The following is a 21,519-nucleotide window of genomic DNA, read 5'->3' on the forward strand; positions in this document are numbered from 1 at the left end:
TGGGAAGGCGCCTGAACATTCACCTTCCAAATTCAGGGTCTGCTTTGATGAGCCAGGGTCTCCTGGGGCCTCATTACGATAGTCGGCACAGACCACACATGGGATCCCCTCCCAAGGCCTCTCCTTCCTCAGGGAGTCTGCAAAGTTCCTTTCCTGTCTGGAACAAGTAACTGGGGAGTTGGAGTGGAGCAAGAGGAAAATGTGGGGAACCGAATTCCTAGGGATTAATTAGGGCCCTTCAATGAGATCTGTTTCCCCTCTGGAGGCCAATTAGGGCATCTGGAAGCTTGGAAGAAGAAAGGTAGGTATGTGTGTATGTGCTCAAGACAGGCCCATCCGTCCTGTGCTGGACTGGGTCCCTCTCGGGGAGAGCAGGTCTCAGGGGCACCCTATCCACTTACAGGAAAAGTCCAAGGGCAAAGATAACCACAGAACATGGGGCGCCTGGGTGGCTCAGTTGGTTAAGCGACTGCCTTCAGCTCAGGTCATGATCCTAGAGTCCCAGGATCGAGTCCCACATCGGGCTCCCTGCTCAGTGAGGGGTCTGCTTCTCCCTCTGACCCTCTTCCCTCTCATGCTCTCTGTCTCTCATTCTCTCTCTCAAATAAATAAATAAAATCTTAAAAAAAAAAAAGATAACCACAGAACAGTTTTCATCCTCAAGAACAGGACTTCAGTGTTGCACTGTGTGAAGTACATTATCATCATCACAGAAATCACCGTCCCCTGGGTAGCATTGTCCTACACTGAGCCCTCGCTAGGGACCAGACTCTAGGCGAGGCCTTTGCATTCAGGAGCCAACAGCAATGCAAAAGTGTTCCAATTTTTCCACATCCCCACTGACACTTGCTATTTTCCGTGTGTGCATGTTTCTTAACCACACCCATCCTAATTTGTGCGAAGTGGTTTCTCATTTTGGTTTTGATTTGCATTTCCCTGATAACTGGTGATGTTGAGTGTCTTTCCATGTGCTTATTTGCTATTTGTATATCTTCTTGAAGAAATGTCTATTTAATTCCTTTGCCCACCTTTGAATTGTGTTGTTAATTTTTTTGTTGTTAAGTTGTAGGAGTTCTTTATATATTCTGGATATTAATCCCTTGTCAGGTGTATGTTTTGCAAATATTTTCTCCCATTCTGGGGTTTGGCTTTTCCCTTTCTTGATAGTGTCCTGTGACGCACAAAAGCTGAAACTATTGTTTTAATTGGGAGATACACAGAGACTGTGTGTCATGGCAAGTGAGCTGCAGGCAGCAAACATTATTATTGTTATTGTTGTTGCTGCTATTATTTCATGTCTGCTCCTGAAAAATGTTTAGGAGGGGCCACAGGGACATAGTGAGTGGGGTGGAACCAGCCTGGGATTCCGCAGCACCACAATCCGCTGTGATTCAGTCAATGTTCCTTCTAGAAGAGGAGCTGAAGATGAAAAGATGTCATGAGGCTCTGCCAGGCACACAGGAAACCACAGTCCTGAACTGAAACTGAAACTGGTACCAGAAGAGAAGTTGCACAAGACAGAACTTCAATAGTAACATGGTGATACTCGTGGAGTTGTTTATCAGGTGGTAGTAGAGTAAAGAGCAAATAAATAAATAAATAAATGAATAAATTCCCTTCCATGTTCCCAGGTTAAATTCTAATAGCTTATGGAACTCAGAGGCAAGGCAACTTAAGTTGTCTTTTTTAGACCTTGAGGATTGTGGTCCCATAGAGGTCTAGACGCCGATTTCAAGGATGAAGGCAAGTGCTGCAGATTGCATACCATTTAAATAGAAGAACATGAGTCACGATTCCAGTTGCTTAGTGCCAGTCAACAAGGAGACCGAGAGCCTTGCTATCATTCTGCTTCAGGAAACCCTTTCTGACCATAATACGATGTGCGAGACTTCGGAACACGGAGTCCGAGAACAAATCATACCCTTGGCTGAACTGCATCAGCAGTTGAATTCTCAGCTACCTTGGGTTTTATGCAACAGGAAAACGGTTAAAATTAGCGTCACAAGTGGCAAAAACTTGAACCCTGGAAATTGGGATGAGAATATCTGTGATGAGACAGAGATGAGGATATCTGTCTCCTGGGTCCCCCAGACACTTTCACTGTATGGTCTGTATGTCCCCAGCTGGACAAGCCAAGCAGGTTGAGGGGAAGGAAATAAGGAGCCTGGCCAGGCTGCTAAGGCCAGAAAGAGGAATACATGGGACTCTTTTTCAAGAAAGAGTAGAGGTTGTGGACACAGCATATTAACCATAAGGGGAAACTTCTCTACTTGGCTCCCCATTGTTGTGGAGTGGCTGAGAAATAAAAGAACTGTAAGGCTTCGATGCCCACACAGGTTTGGGAAGGAACACCCCTTGCTAAGCAGAAGCTAGAAGAAGGGCATGCTCGACTTTTACGACAGGAGTGTCTAGATACCAGAGGTAAATTTCCCATGTGATTGGTGTTACAATATTCGTCGTGGCAGTGAGTTTTTAGGCAACAAGAATTGATGGGGTAGCAGTGTCAGACTTTTTCCTTGAAGGGGATTTCTGAGTTGCTACCACAGCAGAAAAGGGCAAGGCTGATTCACGCCATCTGTCAGCAATCCTGGGGACATCTAGAAATATGGGAAGAAGAGACACAAGGGGAAAGACTGAATTTCTTGCTTGTCAAATACTTGACGTCTCTGAGATTCAAAATTCTTTCAACTAATGGAACTGTGATCACAGTTATCTTCACAGTCTTGCGAGATTTCGGATTTACAACTTAAAAATTGAATAGAAAAATCCTTTATGTTTTAACTGCGAATTAAGGAAAGAACATCATTATTTTATTACAATGGAGGAGAAACATCTAGGACTGTATTTTGAGATTTATTGTTCTATCTGGCTATCTGAATTGTCTACTTTTCCTTCTATTGTTACTGGCATTTGTGAGTAGATCAAGTTATACCTGTGAATCAGGGTTCCCAGCATTCTTCGGGTCCTGAAGACATGCCATTCTGGTGATAGCTGCTTTGATATCCTTGTTCCTCAGCGTGTAGATGAGAGGGTTGAGGACAGGGGTGAGGATAGCACACACCACATTGCCTATGATGTGAAAGTCGAAGGGCAGGTCAGCCCTGTAGGCCACATAGGCTATGGCAATGGATGAATAGTAGGTGCCAACCACCAGGAGGTGGGAGCCGCAGGTGGAGAAGGCTTTCGAGCGTCCTTCTCGGGAGCTGATGCGAAGCACCGAAGCCAGGATGTGGGCATAGGAGAGAAGCACCAGGAGAAGGGGCAGGAAGGATACCACCATGGCGATGCAGAAGCCCATGAGGGTCTGGGGTAAGGTGTCAGAGCAGGAGGCCTGAACCAAAGCCAGGTGGTCACAGAAACAATGGTAGATGTGAGCAATGTTGTTATATGCCATCTGGGAGGTCTTGACCACCGCAGGGATGGGCAGGAGGAGAGCAATAAACCAGGCACAGGCTGCCAGGGCAGCATTGGTCTGTGGGGTCATGTGGACAGGGTAGTGCAGGGGACGGCAGATAGCCACATAGCGGTCATAGGCCATGACCACCAGGATGAAGGCTTCTGAACATGTGAAGCTTTGGAAGAGGTACATTTGCAATAAGCAGGCAGGGAAGCTGAGGAAGTGGTCTCCAAGCAGGAACAGGGACAGCATCTTGGGGACAGTGGTTGTGGTAAAGAGAATGTCCAGAGTGGAGAGGTTGATCAGGAAGAAGTACATGGGCTTGTGGAGGCTGGGCTCTGCCACCACAGCCACCAGGATCAGGGCATTTCCCAGCAGGATGAGAAGATAGAAGAGGAGGAAAATAAAGAACACAGGGAGGAAGAAGCTCTCTGGCAGAGAGGGGATTCCCACCAGGTAGAAGACTGGTGATCCATCCACTGATCCATTACAGGTTGTGGTCCCCATAGTGAGGCAGAGCTGGATTTCGGGGAGATAGGCAGCTGGAACATCTGGTGACTGAGGATATCTGAAAACCATAGAAACAAAGGATTCTGGAATGAGATTTTGTAATGTTTATAGTTAATATAAGCACAATTATTTACAGCCAATTCTAGAAGACTGATTGTAGGTTATGGTATTTATTAATTTCTACCATGTGAATCCAAAATTCCTACCTTTCTTCTTTGGTCAAATATTAATTACAGGGGCACCTGGGTGGCTCAGTCGATAAGCGTCTGCCTTCGGCTCAGGTCGTGATCCCGGGGTCTTGGGATCGAGCCCCACATCGGGCTCCCTGCTCAGCGGGAAGCCTGCTTCTCCCTTTTCACTCCCCCTGCTTGTGTTCCCTCTCTCACTCTCTCTCTCTGTCAAATAAATAAATAAAATCTTTAAAAAATATATTAATTATAAGTTAATAGTAACTTACCAAATGGAAGTCATTATGCTGTGCTCATGTGATACAGTGATGAAAGAAAGAAGGCAGGCAAAATTCCTATCTTAAGAGTTTACATCTTACTGGGAAAGTCAGATCTTAACAGTTGATTCTTGAATTGTAATTGTGAAAAGTACTTGGAAAGATTTCTTCTGGTCTTCATCTTAGGTCCCATGTTTCTAGTTTGGGATGTCAGTTCTCTCAAATCAAGTCCTAAAGCTTGGGTTTCTACTTTTGCACTCACTCAAAGTTCTACCATCTTGCTACCATCCTGTAAGGGCTGCTTTCTCCAAGGCTTTCTGCAACCTGCTGCTGCCCACATACTTACTAAACCTATTTCTTGCTCATATGCCTTGAGTAGCAGTTCTTCCATATACCTCTTTAGCTACATGTCTGGACTTCTACTCCTGTATAGGATGTAATAGGTCCTGGTAGCCCAACACTTGCACTGCAACAACTAAGAAAACCTGGATAAGTTACACAAATTACATTTTTTAATAAATTGGAGAAACATGGCTGCAATGAGGATGAAATGAACTGGAACTCCAGAGGGGAGGGACTCTCCAAAGTCAACTGCCAATCACCAGCTCTTATCTTTTCTGGGAATATTTGATTTGGGGACCATTGTGTGGCTTGGACTTGGCCCAGGCAGAGGGACACAGATGAGGGAAGGAAAAAGCAGCAATGCTTTTTGGCAGTCAAAAAGGGTTTGCAAAACATTTTGGAAATTTAAGGCACTCTAAATCCATAACAAGTTTTCCCCATGGGACAGCTTCTGAATTTGGGGGTTATGCAAAAGAGGTTGGGAAGCTGGACTGAAGGCTTCTCAAGGAATAAAAAGACTTCTAAAAGATAGATCCCATGATGCTTAAGAGATTAGAGGGAAAGAGCCTCCCTCAAATACATAATGGTCTTACCCTCAAAAATATTTTCAAAATTTCTGAAGCTGTAAAAAAAAAAAGAAAAGAAAAATTCTGAAGCTCTCTGTGTGTGTGTGTATGTGTGTGTGTTGAGGGGGTAGGTGGCAAGGTTGCTAAAGACTTAAGTTCAAAACCTCCAAAGGGTAGAAGCAAATCTGTAATTTTTCAGGGCTAAGGAGACAGAGATCAGCACACTGACAACCCACAGCCCAGAAGGCCATACCTTAAGAACAAGAGCAAGTCACAGTTAGACTGAATCTTAGGAAAACTGAAACTGAACTTAACTCAAGCCTTGATTAGCTGAATTTTGTGGGGGGATTTGACTGGGCTGGACACAAGGGAGCCAGCTGGGTTGCTGATTTATCCATATCTATATATCTATATTTGTGGGTTTTTTAAAATTTTATTTGTTTATTTGAGAGAGGGAGAAAGAGAACATGAGCAGGGGTGAGGGGCAGAGAGAGAAGCAGACTCTCCGCTGAGCAGGGAGCCCAACGCGGGGCTCGATCCCAGGACCCTGAGATCATGACCTGAGCCAAAGGCAACCGCTTAACTGACTGAGCCACCCAGGTGTCCCTATAGATCTATATTTGTATGTATATCAATATCTCTATCTGTGTATTTGATGTCTGAATCCAGAGCTAGAGCTATATTTATAGCTAGATCTCTATCTGTATCTAATATTGTAGGCATTATTACGCCTGAGTTATACCTTAATTAAATAAGGAAGCAAGCAAACAAAAAAGCAACTGAATATATTAAATCTTGCCTCTGTGTATGGCTTTTGGTCCTACTACAATGAAAGGAATGGCAGAGGATGCCTTTAGTTGGAGAAGTCACTTGCTGATGCTAGTCAGAGTTAAAGGCGTATTCTACCCAGCGGCAGAGACAGAGATTGGAAGGCATTTCTGTGTGGTATGATTTGTTCTCTCCCTCCCAGTTGCTGCTGCCGCAGAGCAGGGGTTCCTGATGAACACTAGCCTGTAGACTTCCCTAGCCCCAGCTAAGAAGGTGCCACAGTAAAGTGGAAACTCAGGGACCTTGGGGTCCACTGTTGCAGAGACGAACGCAGTATTCTTGTGATAGGGCCTAAGGCACAAGCCCCTACCCCAGGGACTCCCCTTGTCAAGGAAGGAGAAATGTGTGCTTCCAAGCACCCACAGAACTGGAGACCTTCAACCGACTGGGCATATTGATTCCTTTCATACACTGGGATCTCCCTCTGAATAGATGACACAGGAGCAAGTCCATGGTCACATTTATATCATGCCTCTTCAACCCTGACCATTTCTAAAACGACTCCCTCCTTGATTTTTCCAGAACTGTCCTGTTTCTCTGACTTGTGCTAAAACCTCTCTCATGTCATTGAATCATAAGAATACCAAACTTGAAAATGTCCAGCCAGCTTTTTTCTTTGTAGACCAAAAGGCCAAGCGCTTGCCCAAGATCACATAGGGCCAGTCAGCTGCAGAGCGAGGACCAGAAAACCCAGGCCTCAGACTCCTAGACCAGGGCTCTCACTCTCTAGATCGTGTTCCCTGGACAATCTGGAAGTTTTTGTGTGGGAAGAGATTGGGGCAGTTTTTTCTCTTTTCTACTCCGTTTCTAAGCTGATATTGGCAGCTGTAATCAGAAATTTCAATTTGAAAAAAAAAAAGAAAAAAAAAAGAAATTTCAATTTGTTCTTTAATTTTTTTAGCGTGTTAGGTGGCCTGGTTTCTCATTAGGGAGTGAAGGCTGGTAAAATGTATTTCCAAAAGACACATGGAACAGACCACTCCATTGTGAATGCTTCCTTGGAAGAAAAAAAACGTTCTGAAGGTCAGCCCGCAGTATCCAGACACGAAAGCAAAGCTGCTACACCCCAGCTGAAAAGAGTTAATTCTCAGCTAACCAGACCACCAGACTCAAACTGCCTCCCCCAGTCACCGGGTTTTCCTCAGACCCCAAATTGGTGCCAACTGCATTTGCCTACATGTTGTTATAGCTCAGAGGAGCTGACTTGGGATTGATGGTCACGGAGTTAAGCCGAGTTGGGGTTTGAGGTGCAAAAATTCAGAGCCAGCAGGCCCATTTCTACCCCTCTACCCTCCCTCCTCTGTCCCACTTTTCTATCCAACAACGGTGGTGGAGAGGGCAAATGCAGAGTCTGAAGTCCAGAAACAGAGTGTCTTCTCAAGGTCAGCCTTGAGAAGTTCATAGCCAGGGTGGGTCTTGAGCCCAGTTTTCTGGCTCCCATGTGGTGTTCACTAGGATTTTTCAAGATAGAAGATGACCCCCTAGCCTGCTGTCCAAGATGGATCTTCTAGCAGCCTTATTTCTTCTCACTCTAGTCACACAGCAACTCCTTGCTCTTTGCCTTGTTCTTTGTCCTAACTCAACAGAGTGCTCCCTCTCCCAGGAAGCTTCGCTGGTCTTGGCTGGCTCAGGGCCCTCTTTTCTGGCTTTCAGGGTTCCTGTGCTTTCATTTGTTATCACTATGATCATACTGGGGTGTCTCTGTCTCTTTCTATGTCTGTGGCTCCACCAGACCTGAGCACCTGCAGGGCTGTAATGAAGCCTAACTATTTCTATTTCAAAATGAGCCACCACCCTCACCAGGAGCTCAGTGCTCCAGAGACAGGAGCCAGAATGCAGCTTTCCCGATAAGCCTTGAGTGGCTGCTGAATCATACTGTCAGCATGAAGGGGTCATTAGCAAGTAGACAGTTTTAGTTTGACCATTTCTTACATAGATAGGGCACACAGCTCAGAGATGGGCTGTGGTGTGCCCAAGGTCGCACGGTAAGTGGGTGACAGAACCAGAACTAGACTATCAGCGGGGCTGGATTATCCCCTGAAGCCGGGGATCACTCAGCAAAGCCCTAGCTGCCCTCCCTCCTGAGGCCACGGGACAGACCAACTGGTAAGATTTATTTGCTCACCCCGAAGGCACTGTTTTCACCCCTAAACCTCTGTTTTGTCAGAATGCATCTATGCAACAGATAAAGCATGTGCTTAGGCACCAGCTGGACAGGAGCACTGGAAAATGTTTTTGCAAAAATTTAGTATCTGATGTTTTTGAAAAGCACTGATGTAGCATCATGCTAATAATCAGAAACTTTCTGGACTTCCTTACATTTATTTTATGGTTTAGATGAAGGGAGTTTATTTTGAATATGTATTACAGGGGTGTTTTCAGTGCTTAAGGACACCAAAGGTATTGTTAGAGGAAACTTCCTTGGTCAGGATGATCTATGAGCCACGAGTTACAGTGCTGGTGGGGGACAAAGGGCAGAAAAACCAGTCACTAGAATGTTCAGCTGGATGCTGCACTTTACATACATCCTCTCCTTCATCATCCAGGCCTGCCAGGGAGTGGTTATGCCCCTTGAACAAAGGAGAAACTGAGGGTCCGTCCAAGGCCACGACCGGTGAGGGGAGAGCAGAGGGTGTTCTGGAGCCAGGCTGCTACAAGGGCCTGAGCCCCGCCTGGCAACCAAGAGTGCTGGCTCCTGGGCCAGCTCTGCCTCTCATGGGCTGTGACTTTGGGTCCCTGAGCCTCAGTTTTCCCACCTGTAAAAGAAGGCTTTGGAAGAGATGGTGTCCTCTGGCTCAGCTAGGGTTTTTGAGCACGCCCTCTGTGTTTGGCCCAGTGAAGGGTCAGGATGGCCGTCTCATGGCCCCAGCCCCTAAGGAGGGAGAGCAAGGGCCCTGTGGCACGCTTGGTCCTTATGGTCACTGTGTCATCGCGCTTCACCACAACTCTTAAATCCACACCATCCTCCCACAATACTTCCATGATCCTGTGCCGTTCCCATGGCCACGGAGCAGGATACGTGTGCATGATAGCGTCTGGGCTCACTAACTGGAGCTAGAATGAGCCGGGTTTCCATTCTGGCTTCACCACTTTCCACTTTCCCTCTGAACTGCAACTCCCTCATCTGTGACTCACAGTGTTACAGATGCCTCACTAAATATTTCCATTTCTTTCATGGTCATTGATCTTGCCTCTCTGTGAGAAACTCTCTCACAAAAGCATCAGCCTCTTGCCTGTGACTGCCCATCCCTGCTCGTCCTGTCAGGGTGTCTGGCCCAGGGCCACACAGACCGGGGGTGCACACTGGGACCCTCACTATGGCTGTACACATCCCCGGCCTCTCTGAACATGTCTGTTCACCCCAGCCTTTGCCAACTTCTGGAAAACTCCACCCCCGGCCCAGCTCACCTGCAAGCCTGATCCACCTTGGTGTCTTCTGTAGAGTCACCACACTTGGCCCTGGGGGAAGAGCCAGGAAGGAGCTGGGCCATGGCCCATTAAACCCTGGAGTCAGGGCCGGCTGGGGCCCTCTCCCTTAAGTTGGTTCCCCTAAGGGGCCCCACCCCCTCCAGCTGGGAACAACTTCCTAGGGTGAGGTGGGGGACTTGGCCCTGGGCTTTGCAGGTAATGGAAACAGCATCATTAACAACCCTCCTGGGTCCCAGAACTTTATCACCAACAGAAGAGTTTGATTCTTGTTTTCCCATCGGGCCCCACAACAGCCAGGGAGGACAGGCAGAGCCAGGATTGTCCCCCACTATTTGACACTAAGGAAAAGATCTAGTGAAGGGAAGTGGCTTGCCCAGGGTCACATGAGTGGCTGCTGGCTGAGCTTGGACCCAAGATTCCAGTTCCAGTTCAGCGGTTCAGCAGCACATCGACCAACGGCGGAGACCTCAGTTCTTTCCAGTGATGTCACCTTGGACAAATCCCTTAGCCTCACTGGGCCTTTAGGTCCTTGCCTGTGAAAAGGGTATAACAACACTGCCCATCCCACAGCCTCCTGGGAAGGTTTAGTTAGGTGCTGAGCTCGTGTCTAGCACACGGTGAACATTCAGGAAGTGAGAGCTGTTATTTTGATAAACCAAAATAGGAAAACCCTGTTGCACCCCTGGGACACACTGCCTCAGCTGTTCCATGAGGGACTTGCAAAGGTTCTGTGGGAAGAACGTGAGGAGAGGGGGTCTGCACCCCAGCCTCAGGCAGGGCCCAAGCAGGATCATAGACCGGTTCGGACCTCAGTCTGTTAGATTCCTTCCTTTGGCTCCATAGCTCTCAATTTCTGACTCTGTCACTCTTTCATTGATCTGTATAAAATTTGAACAATTTTAAAAATTTCACAAGTAATAAATAGATCTCACTGTAAAATAGCTTAAGCAATATGGAGATTTATGGAGTAAAAGGTGAATGCTTTCTTCACACCAGCCCTTCCTCATAGTCCTCCTCCCCTCCCCAAAGGTAATGATTTGGTGTGTTCCTTCCAGACCTTTGCTAAGCATGCGGGTGTGTTGTGCATGGGGGGGAATGTTTTGTTTTTCCTTTAACATAAATAAAGTCATTTTGTTCTTATGGCATCACTTATATTCCAACTTACTAAGTCTTGGAAACTTTCTGTCTGACATACTTTATTCTTTTTATCTGATATCTGGCATTTCATAGTATGGATATGACATAGATTATTTCATAATTTCCGTGCCAATGAACATCTAGGTTGTACACAATTATTGCTATTATGGACAATATTATAATTAATGTCTTTTTAACAGGCATTTTGGGGATGGGTACCCAGATATTTCTCTCAGATAGATCCTTAGAAGTAGAACTCCTGGGCCAAGCAAGCAGTAAGTACATATTGTTTTGTTTATTTTATTTTAAATCAATTAATTAACATATAGTGTATTATTAGTTTCAGAGGTAGAGTTTAGGGATTCATCCATTGCAGCAAGCACATTTTAAAATGGAATAGGGCGTGCATGCACAGGGACCATCCCAACTTCAAACCCAGAGACTTTGAGAACACAAAGCCCAGCAATGACTAAGATGACCTTGCAGGACCTGTGCCTGATGCTCTGCCCTTAATAAACGCCTGGAGCCATGATAGTGTTGTATGGTGACAGATGGTAGCTGCACGTGATGAGCACAGCATAACGTCTAGACTTTGCTGAATCACTATGTTGTAACATTGTGCATCAACTATACTTTAAAAAAAATTAAAAACCAGGTTTGTACATAAAAACAAAAAAACAGGAAGGCCTCGGTGGCTCAGTCAGTTAAGTGTCAGACTCTTGCTTTTGGATGGGGTTGTAATCTCAGGGTCGTGAGATCAAGCCCCACGTTGGGCTTTTTGCGCAGCAGGGAGTCTGCTTGGGATTCGGTCTCTCCCTCTCCCTCTGCCCCTCCCCGCTCTCGCACTCTCTCTCTCTAAAAATAAATAAATACATCTTTAAAAAAACAAAGAAAAACCCCCAAAACCTCCAAAGCCAGCTTTTGGCAGCATGAGAAGGACTAAAGTCTTTTTGGGATGTGTCCGATGAAACTAACGAAAAGACTGGGTTATTGGTGGGAAGAGCTCACATAGAGCGCAACAGTCATTTGAACTACAGTAGGTCGGAGAAAACAAGCAGAAACCATGACTTAGGTTCCTTTCAAATTTCTAATTTCATTTTGTTTTACCTCCAAAAGTGAGCCAAAATAGGAGAGCTAAACTGTTGGCTGAGATTTCTTTGTAAAAAGCCAACACTTAAAGACTTCCTAGTATAACATTAGGGGATAAAGTATGATTTACTTCATTACCTCTGAGAATAAAAATGTTCTCAGGCTTCTAGGAAATGACTGGCAGTTCGATAGCCATGGGAGTAACAAATAATCCTCAGAACTTGTTTTAAACCTGTTTAATTATTCAATGACAGCTTCTCACTAATACGTTCCTGAAAGCCGACCAGTCTAAAAGTCAGCCACGCAGCAACACCCTCGCCCCAGTAACCACACGGCCACCACTAAAGGCAAACCATTCCCTCAACAGCAGCACCGCTGAAGGTCCACCAACCCCTCCCCTCCACATTGTCCGCAGCCCTGTGTGAGATCAGCTCCCCGGGTCGCTCAGAACCATACACTGGAGCATTCCCAATGCTTAAGCTGGTGGTAAGTTCAGCCTTCTGTTTTCAGGTGTGGTGTGGTGGTCTCTTCCTTTGACATTTTGCATTTATGTCTCTGCAGTTCAGTCGTAATGTTCCCTCTTTCACTTTTGATTTTAGTAATTGGGGGTATTTTCTCATTTTTTCTTAGTCAATCTACCTAAATGTTCGTCAGTCTTGTTGATGTATTCGAAGACCCAGTTTTCATTTTGTCTATTTTTCCCATTCTCTTTTTATTTCCATTCTAATCTTTATTGTTATTTCATGCCTACTGCTTGCTTTGAGTTGAGTTTGCTTTTATTTTATTTTTTTTTAAAGATTTTATTTATTTGACAGAGAGAGACACAGCGAGAGAGGGAACACAAGCAGGGGGAGTGGGAGAGGGAGAAGCAGGCTTCCCGCAGAGCAGGGAGCCCAATGAGGGGCTCCATCCCAGGACCCTGGGATCATGACCTGAGCCAAAGGCAGACGCTTAACGGCTGAGCCACCCAGGCGCCTCAAGTTTGCTTTTAAAGAAAAATTACAAAAGTATAATTTCTTAAAGTAAAAATGAGATTATTAATACATAAATTAATAAATAATCTAATAACATTAGATGATTAATTTGAGATTTTTCTTCTTTTTTTCATATAAGCATTTACAGTTCTACATTCCCTCGAAGCACTTGTTTTAGCTGCATCCTGTGATTTTGGGTATGTTTCTACAAGATCTTTTCTGATTTTTCTTGTGCTTTCTTTTTTGACCCATTGATTTTTTAGAGGTGTGCTATTTAATTTCCACATATTTGAGGAAGCAGCGTTCAGTGATAGAGTTTTTATTATTTTAAAGATGTGTAGAATAGAAAAATGGGCAGGTTATTTAAAATACATATGGCTTGGAACCAAAATATCTAGTTTAGTAATAATGGTGGCTTCAAAAGTGGAACTAGACAAGGTTGTGTGGATGATTCTGGGAATATATTTGGAGAATACATAAGAGGAGGATAAAAGAAATTAAAGTGAACCATGCTGTTGGAAATATAAACAGAAAGCACAAAATAAGAATTTAGCATACTATAAGCATCTTACTTAGCATCAAGAATATAAGATTGGGGTGCCTGGGTGGCCCAGTCGGTTAAGCGTCTGCATGATCTCAGAGTCCTGGGATTGAGCCCTGCATCTGGCTCTCTGCTCAGCGGGGAGCCTGCTTCTTCCTCTCCCTCCACTGCTCCCCTGTTTGTGCTCATTCTCTCTCTCTCTGTCAATAAAATCTTTTTTAAAAAAAAAGAATATAAGAAATTAATGCAGAGGAAATGGTATTACCATAAATATCGTTCTTGTAATGGAATCATAATCTCATGACTACATAAGTATTTCACTATGTGTAAGTGATAAGTGGAGCCAGCTTTAGAGCTCAACATTGTAACTGAGTTTAGAAGGGTTTTAAAGTAGCTTTTGACATTTTAGAATTCATTTTTTTTAGTGTTTTTTCTTCCTTCCTCTCCCGATAACATTGAGATATAAAATATACCACATAGTAGGCTCATGATATATGTTCTTGATATATAAATGACCTTATGTCATTTAGCAGACAAGAAGCATAGGTAGCCACTTGTGAGGACAGATAAATGATCAGATTTTTTTAAAAAAAATCAGATCATTGCTGCCTGAAAACCAGTTGGCTTATGCAATTATCCTAATGCTTGGTTAAAAAAAGAAATCTCCACTGGGAAGAATCAGTAACACTGGGTCATCAGTCCCACATACCCTGACTCAAGATGAGCCCTGCACCTTTAGGGAGAAGTGAGATGGATTTTAAGAAAGTATTTTCCTGATGTAGGTGTACCTTATCTGAGCTTAACTTACGAGCGCTCCACAGACCTTAATTCTGGCCGGCAGTCATCCCATATATGGCCCTGGTTTGTTGCCTCATCTCCTCTTCCAGATGACTTTTCCCCTCCTCAATCCACCAATATCTCTTCCTGTTGTCACTCCAGCCAATCAGGAGAGGAGTGCACAGAGTCCCATCCCGCACCCACCCACCTGTGGGCATCCGTGCCTGCATTCATTCTGTCTTCCCACCTATTCCCATGGATGAACTCTTTGTGCTCCTATGTAAAGCTGGTCACTCCAGCGATGGCCCCCTCCCTCTCCCGCCACCACTTTTTTTTTTTTTGCTCGAACAAAAACTTAATCTCTATCAACTGCTGATTGAATTTTCAAAATCAAGGAGCAGAACAGTCTTATAGTATGCTACCATTTCTCTAAGAAAGAGATACTATAGCCATATTTATATGTTATACATATGTTAGCCATATTTATATGTTATACATATGTGTGTAAGTATATGGACTTGCTTATATTAAACATGGAAAGAAAAACCAAAAAAATGAATAAAAACAGTTTTTTTTTTTTTTAAAGATTTTTATTTATTTATTTGACAGAGAGAGAGAGAGCACAAGTAGGCAGAGCGGTAGGCAGAGGGAGAGGGAGAAGCAGGCTCCCCACTGAGCAGGGAGCCGGACGTGGGGCTCGATCCCAGGACTCCAGGATCATGACCTGAGCCGAAGGCAGCCGCTTAACCGACTGAGCCACCCAGGCGCCCCAAAAACAGTTTTTGTAAAGGGCATGCAATAGGTGGAGGGAGCAGAAATGGAGATGAGAATTCACTAAAAATGCTTTGTTTCATAATTTTGACTTAAAATTGTTATCATTGTGACTTTAAAAGACGCTCGTTGCTATTTGCTGAAATTCTCACTCTTTGCTAATGCCCTTGCTTAAAGTCCCATCGCATGCTGCATCTTTATTACAATTTGCTAAGAAAGATTTTCTTTCCTTTAACATATGCCACGAGAATGTCACGGCCTGCGCCATTCACTTTTCTGAGAGTGGTTTTCCTTCCTGCCTTTTTGGGGGGCGTTGTAGTTCTGCCCACACCAGACCCTTTTTTGACATGCAGGATTCCTGAAGAATGAGTGGCAGTCTTTTGGGTTTGCTTGAGCATGAACTCCACTTCTTGTCCAAGCTAAAAATCACACCCCATGACAGGTAGTGACAGGGATGCCATCCCACATTCTGGTCAGCTCTAGAATGAAACCTCTCTTTCTCTGATGGGAGCAGCTTGGGGCTTCTGTTCAATCAGTTCACATCCGCCATGCCATTAACTCCATGAGGACTCCCAAACAAGCAGTAGCAGGTACCATAGGTTAAAAATATTTATGGGAGGGGTGCTTGGGTGGCTCAGTTGGTTAAGTGACTGCCTTCGGCTCAGGTCATGATCCTGGAGTCCCGGGATCGAGTCCCGCATCAGGCTCCCTGCTTGGCAGGGAGTCTGCTTCTCCCTCTGACCCTCCCCCCTCTCATGCTCTCTGTCTCTCATTCTCTCTCTCTCAAATAAATAAATAAAATCTTAAAAAATAAAAAAAAATATTTATGGGAGACATTTTTGTCTTGGATTAAATACCATCCTCTATGCTCCCCCCATCCCCTGTGCTTCCCTCTGATGTGGCACCTACCACACTGTGTTGTTCCTGCCCGAGTCCGTCTTCCTCACTAGACTGTAAGCAAATTGAGGGCAGCGACTGTCCCAATCTCTCCTTCTGTGTCTCTAGCTTCTACCACATGGTCTAGCACTTCCCAAAGGCTAATTAAAGTCTTCTTAAGTGAATGGAAAAACAGAGAAAATTATATTCAGCAGCTCGATGCTTATTCTGAAGATGAAAACCACCACAAGACATCCCACCCATGGAAAGACTTGGACCGAACATTGAGAACTACCATTGCAGCCTCTGCCCGATGGAATGATGCCTTCTAAGAGTTTATTATAAAATAGAGTATTCACATGGAGCCAAAATGTATAAAGTCTATATATACAGTTTAATTGTAAAGTGAATACCGTGTCACCACCATTCAGGGGAGAATGAAACTGACAACTCCTCATAAAGCCCTTGGTGCCCCTCTCTGACTCACAACCCTCTCCCTCTCTTACAGAAATAACCCTGATTTTCCATTTTAATAATAAATATGCCTTCTCTTTTCTTCACAGTGTATGACATCTGTATGCAGTGATCAAAAATGTAGTTTAGCTCTGCCTGTCTTTAAACTTTATATAACTGGAATCATATTATATATATCCTTTTGAGTCATGATTCTTTTGCTCACCACTAGATTCTTCCACTCAACACTAGATTCTTTCATCTATTCATATGAGATTACTCATGTTGTGTGTCTATGTAATTCCTTCATATTTTATTGGCATACAGTGCTACATCTTATGAACATTTTACAAGTTAAGAGAAATGCAGCTATGCCAGATAATACAGTATCTGTATATTCAACATTATAAGATAGTGATAAAGTGTTTTCCAAAGTGGTCGTGCCAATAAACACTCTCACTGTCAGTATAAGAGTGCTCCATCAACCTGCATGCTCGCCAACTTGGGTATTGGTAGACTTTGACATTTTAGCCAGTCTGATGTGTTTCTAGTGGTAAGTACTCATTGTTGTAACTTGCACCTCTCCTGTGACTACTAGGTTGAGCATGTTTTCTTAGATTTATTGAACATTTGCTTGTGAAGTATTTTGCTAATTTTTCTAATGACTTGACTATTTTAAAAAATTGACCTGGGGCGCCTGAGTGGCTCAGTCGGTTAAGCATCTGCCTTCGGCTCAGGTCATGATCCCAGGGTCCTGGGATCGAGCCCTGCATCGGGCTCCCTGCTCAGTGGGAAGCCTGCTTCTCCCTCTCCCATTCCCCCTGCTTGTGTTCCCTCTCTCGCTATCTATCTGTTGAATAAATAAATAAAATCTTTTTTAAAAAATTAGAAAAATAAAAATAAAAAATTGATCCAAAGTAATTCTCTATATATTCTGGATGAATCCTGAGTCCTTTAGTTGGTTATATGCCTTGCAAATAATTTTCTGTTCTGTAGCTTAGCATTCCACTCTCTTCCTGGTGTCTTTTGATGAACAGAAATTCTACATTTTAAAGCAGTCAAGTTTATCTTTTGTTTTTTCTAGGCATAGAGCTTTTAAAAAATCTTGCTTCAGAAATATCTCCCCATCCCAAGATGAGGACTGTAGTCTCCTATATAGTTTTATAGTTTTGCCTTTCATATTTAGGTATTTAATGAGATTGCTTTTTGTGTTTGCTTAAGATAAGAGACAAATTTCATTTGTTGACATATGGATACCTGATAGTACTAATACCATTTATTATATTTCCATCTTTACACTGATCTGCAATGTCATTTCCTTCATATATCAACTGTTCATATATTTAAGGGTCTGATTCTGGGCTCTCCTGTTCCATTGATCTATATGTCTATTCATGTCTTAATAACTAATCTTTCTGTGTTCTCATCTTTATTACTATTTTAGCCTTATGTTAAAAATTCTGTTTGATACTTTTATGAGACTGACACACTGCCCACTGAGCTAAGAAGGCAATAATTTTGACACTTTGACTCAGATAATCTTTCTATTTTAGCTGACATTTTCCTTTCCACAGAAGGGTTGATTTTATAACCAAGTCTATCATTAATGGAAATGGAAGACTCAATGGTATATTTTGGGCCCTACTCTAGGTCATTCTTCCCTTCAAGAAACTTGTTTGATGGCATTCTCTGTTTTTAGCACACTGGTATCCTGGAAGCAGAATTAGCAACATCTAAGGATCAGGGGTCCTCAGAATGCCCTGGGTCCCAGGGACATACCTTACTGGTGATGGCTGTTTTGACATCCTTGTACCTCAGCATGTAGATGAGAGGGTTGAGGACAGGGGCGAGGACAGCATACACCACATTGTCCATGATGTGAAAGTCGAGGGGCAGGTCAGCCCTATAGGCCACATAGGCTATGGCAATGGATGAGTAGTAGGTGCCAACCACCAGGAGGTGGGAGCCGCAGGTGGAGAAGGCTTTCGAGCGTCCTTCTCGGGAGCTGATGCGAAGCACTGAAGCCAGGATGTGGGCATAGGAGAGAAGCACCAGGAGAAGGGGCAGGAAGGATACCACCATGGCGATGCAGAAGCCCATGAGGGTCTGGGGCGTGGTGTCAGAGCAGGAGGCCTGGACCACAGCCAAGTGGTCACAGAAGCAGTGAGAGCTGTGAGCAGTGTTGTCAAAGGCCAAGTGGGAAGTCTGCACCACTGCGGGGATGGGCAGGGGGAGGGCAGTGAGCCAGGCACAGGCTGCCAGGGTGGCACTGGTGTGTGGGGTCATGCGGACAGGGTAGCGCAGGGGGCGGCAGATAGCCACCTAGCGGTCATGGGCCATGGCCACCAGGATGAAGGCTTCTGAGCAGGAGAAGCTGTGGAAGAGGTGCATCTGCAGGAAGCAGGCGGGGAAGCTGAGGAAGCGGTCCCCAAGCAAGAGGAGGGACAGCATCTTGGGGACGGTGGTCAGGTGAAGAGGATGTCCAGGGCCGAGAGATTGATCAGGAAGAAGTACATGGGTTTGTGGAGGCTGGGATCTGCCACCACAGCCACCAGGATCAGGGCATTTCCCAGCAGGATGAGCAGGTAGATTAAGAGGAAAACCAAGGGACGCCTGGGTGGCTCAGTCGGTTAAGCGTCTGCCTTCGGCTCAGGTCGTGATCCCAGGGTCCTGGGATCAAGTCCCGCATCGGGCTCCCTGCTCTGCGGGGAGCCTGCTTCTCCCTCTGCCTCTCTCTCTCTGTCTCTCATGAATAAATAAATAAAATCTTTAAAAAAAAAAAAGGGAGGGGGAAACCAAGCAGACAGGGAAGAAGGATTCATGCAGAGATGGAATGCCCCCCAGTTAGAAGACAGGTGAGTAGTCCTCTGATCCATTACAGATGGCTTCCATCATGGGTCAGGGCTGGATGTCCACTGTTCTGGAAACCAGAACAGTCAGGGAAACATTAACTAAAATATTCATCTTTTTCTTTTCAACTGTGGATCTCAATCCCAGCAGTTTCTTCGTGTCTAGAATTTCATTGCACAATTAAGAAACCCAGGATGGTGAGATGTCTAATGAGCAATGCTTGGAAGAGATGGTCCTGCCTGTTGGGGAAGAGAGAAGGACACAAACCCATGAAGGGCTGTCCAAACCCCACATATGGAATAAGTCTTATAATTAGAACTATCCCATAAGGCACAAAATTGACTTGAAAATTAGTAAATTCCATATAACTAGAGGTATGCAAGGCTGGGGCCTTTTTGGTTGAAATGCTACAGAGAAGTTTTAATATTAGGGTAGGTGCTAGATTACAAAATCTTTATGCAGTCTTCTAACCCTAAATCCATTGGTTCTAAAAAAAAAAAAAAAAAAAAAAGCAACAGGGGCACCCGGGTGGCTCAGTTGGTTAAGCGTCTGCTTTTGCCTCATGTCATGATCCTGTGGTCCTGGGATTGAGCCCTGCGTCGGGCTCCCTGCTCCTCAGGAGTCTGCTTCTCCCTCTCCCTCTGCCTGTCACTCCCCCTGCTTGTGCTCTCTCTCTCTGTCAAATAAATAAATATCTTTAAAAAAAAAAAAGGTAACATAAATGAACCACATCAATCAGATTGTGGAATTTAGTGGGCAAACTTATTCCATCTGAGAGGAAAAGTCTTGAAAAGCATCCATTTCAATTCAAATGTCAATTAAAAATGAAGCCGCTTCTTTGTTAGTTCAGTAGCTCTTTTAAGGGGGTCTCATGGGGTAGCCTAGTTCTTGTCACCATGGATGAAGGAACATTCTGGGTATAGAAATGTTGATGGGACCCTCACCAGACTTTGCCCACTGTTAGCACTAGAATCTTGAGTACAGTCATTTGGCATAAGCCCATCCAGTCCGGGGATCTCTACACGGCAGTTCCTGGATGGAGTTCTTTCGTCTGAGACCTTGGAAAGATAACAAGATCACTGGTTGAGGATGACGAAGCTAAAGCCTGCAGTGGAAACTACATACTTTGCAGTGAAGTTCCCTTGATTCTACCTTCCTATCTCCGAGCCTAAGGCTGTCAGTGGCTTCTGATAGAGGCTTCCAGCTCATGAGTTCTATAGGACTGGTGGGAACACTTCTTTGGAGACTTCGAGAGAACCATTTCTGTACAGCTCTGGATTCGATTCCTCTTCTCCATCCCACTCATTCTTGTCTCACTCCATCTGGGCTGGGATGTTGTGTCTCTTGAATCAGCATCCCTTGTCTCTTATATTTCCATTCCCTTGAGGGATTCCCTTTCTGGGCCATCTTATTGTGGTATTGATAGGGAGAGCATCTGCCTCCAAGGAACACTACCGACCGCCGTCTCCTTAACCCAAGAATGGCTTCCCTGTCTCTGGAGCCACTAGTGGGGCCCTCCGTCTGTCTCTGTCTAACTTGGGTGCCTGTGACCTGTCTTTGCCTCCTGGCTCTTTGTCATATCCAGGGAGCAACCAGAACTGATTTTCCCAGAGCTGCCTGGTTTTAGTCCTGAAAGTTCCATGCCCCAGGAAATCGCTCTGTCCTCAGCAAACCCAAATGTTGGTTACCCCAGAAGGGTAAAGGTACTGTATGTGACTTTGGGGGAAGGAGTCACTGCCTGAATGGAATCCAAGTTGAAAATGAATTCTCCCTATTGGGAAAAAACCAAAAATAAAAACAAACCAACCCAGCCTCCAGGGACCTTCCATATGTCTTCCCCCTTCCTAGCTGCTGCAGCTTGGCAGTTGTTACTCATTAGCCATTTTACGCCCAGCACCCTGGAGCCTTCCTTTCTTGGCCTCAGTTCAGAGGGCACTGCAGAGAACTGGGAAGACTCAGAACTAGTGTCAGGAGAGCTGGCGGATCGCTCCACAGGCAGTCACTCTCTCCCCAGAGGTGGTTGAAGAAGGTCACCACTCAACCGTGGCCACCCCCCACGCCACCCCGAGACCCGAAGGCAGTCTCTGCAACCCCCGGAACTGAGCTGCGAGAGGTGTTGGCTCGCCCCTTACCTTGACTCGGTGATTGGGGGCCAGGGTATGCTGACATTCAGATCACTGCCTCTCTGTCCCAATCACGGCGTGAGCAGTACCGCTTGGTTTTCCAAGACCACCTCCAACTTCTCTCTCTCTTAACAAAACCCTTCTCATGTCACAGAATGTGTAAGAGCGGAAAGGGCCCTGCAGATGGGCCAGTCCCCGGTCCTTTCTTCACAAATGAAGAATCGGCAGGGCTGGGGCTGGGGCTGGGGAGCAGGCCTAGGGCAACAGGAGCCTGCTGCCAGGCTTGGTCCTGGAAAGCAGGCCTCCGGGCTCTGGCCTTGGCCTCCGTCCACCAAGCCGGGACACCTGGAGAACTGGGAAGCTCTGCTTTCCACCTAGGGAAAAATAGGCCAAAGGTTTTATTTTCCTCTC

At 45.1% G+C, this 21,519-nt stretch overlaps 1 protein-coding gene and 1 pseudogene across 1 annotated transcript; both read right to left on the bottom strand.

Moving 5' to 3' along the window:
- Positions 1 to 2,926: 2,926 nt before the first annotated feature.
- Positions 2,927 to 3,904, bottom strand: LOC110593414 (olfactory receptor 2AT4). The gene has a single exon (XM_021704686.2). It carries the CDS (start codon positions 3,902 to 3,904, stop codon positions 2,927 to 2,929), a length of 978 nt encoding a protein of 325 aa, XP_021560361.2.
- A 13,193-nt stretch (positions 3,905 to 17,097) lies between these two features.
- On the bottom strand, positions 17,098 to 19,027 carry LOC110579214 (annotated as a pseudogene).
- Between the last annotated feature and the right edge of the window lie 2,492 nt (positions 19,028 to 21,519).

The sequence above is a fragment of the Neomonachus schauinslandi genome, chromosome 11 (assembly GCF_002201575.2).
Source record: "Neomonachus schauinslandi chromosome 11, ASM220157v2, whole genome shotgun sequence".
Taxonomy (NCBI): domain Eukaryota; kingdom Metazoa; phylum Chordata; class Mammalia; order Carnivora; family Phocidae; genus Neomonachus; species Neomonachus schauinslandi.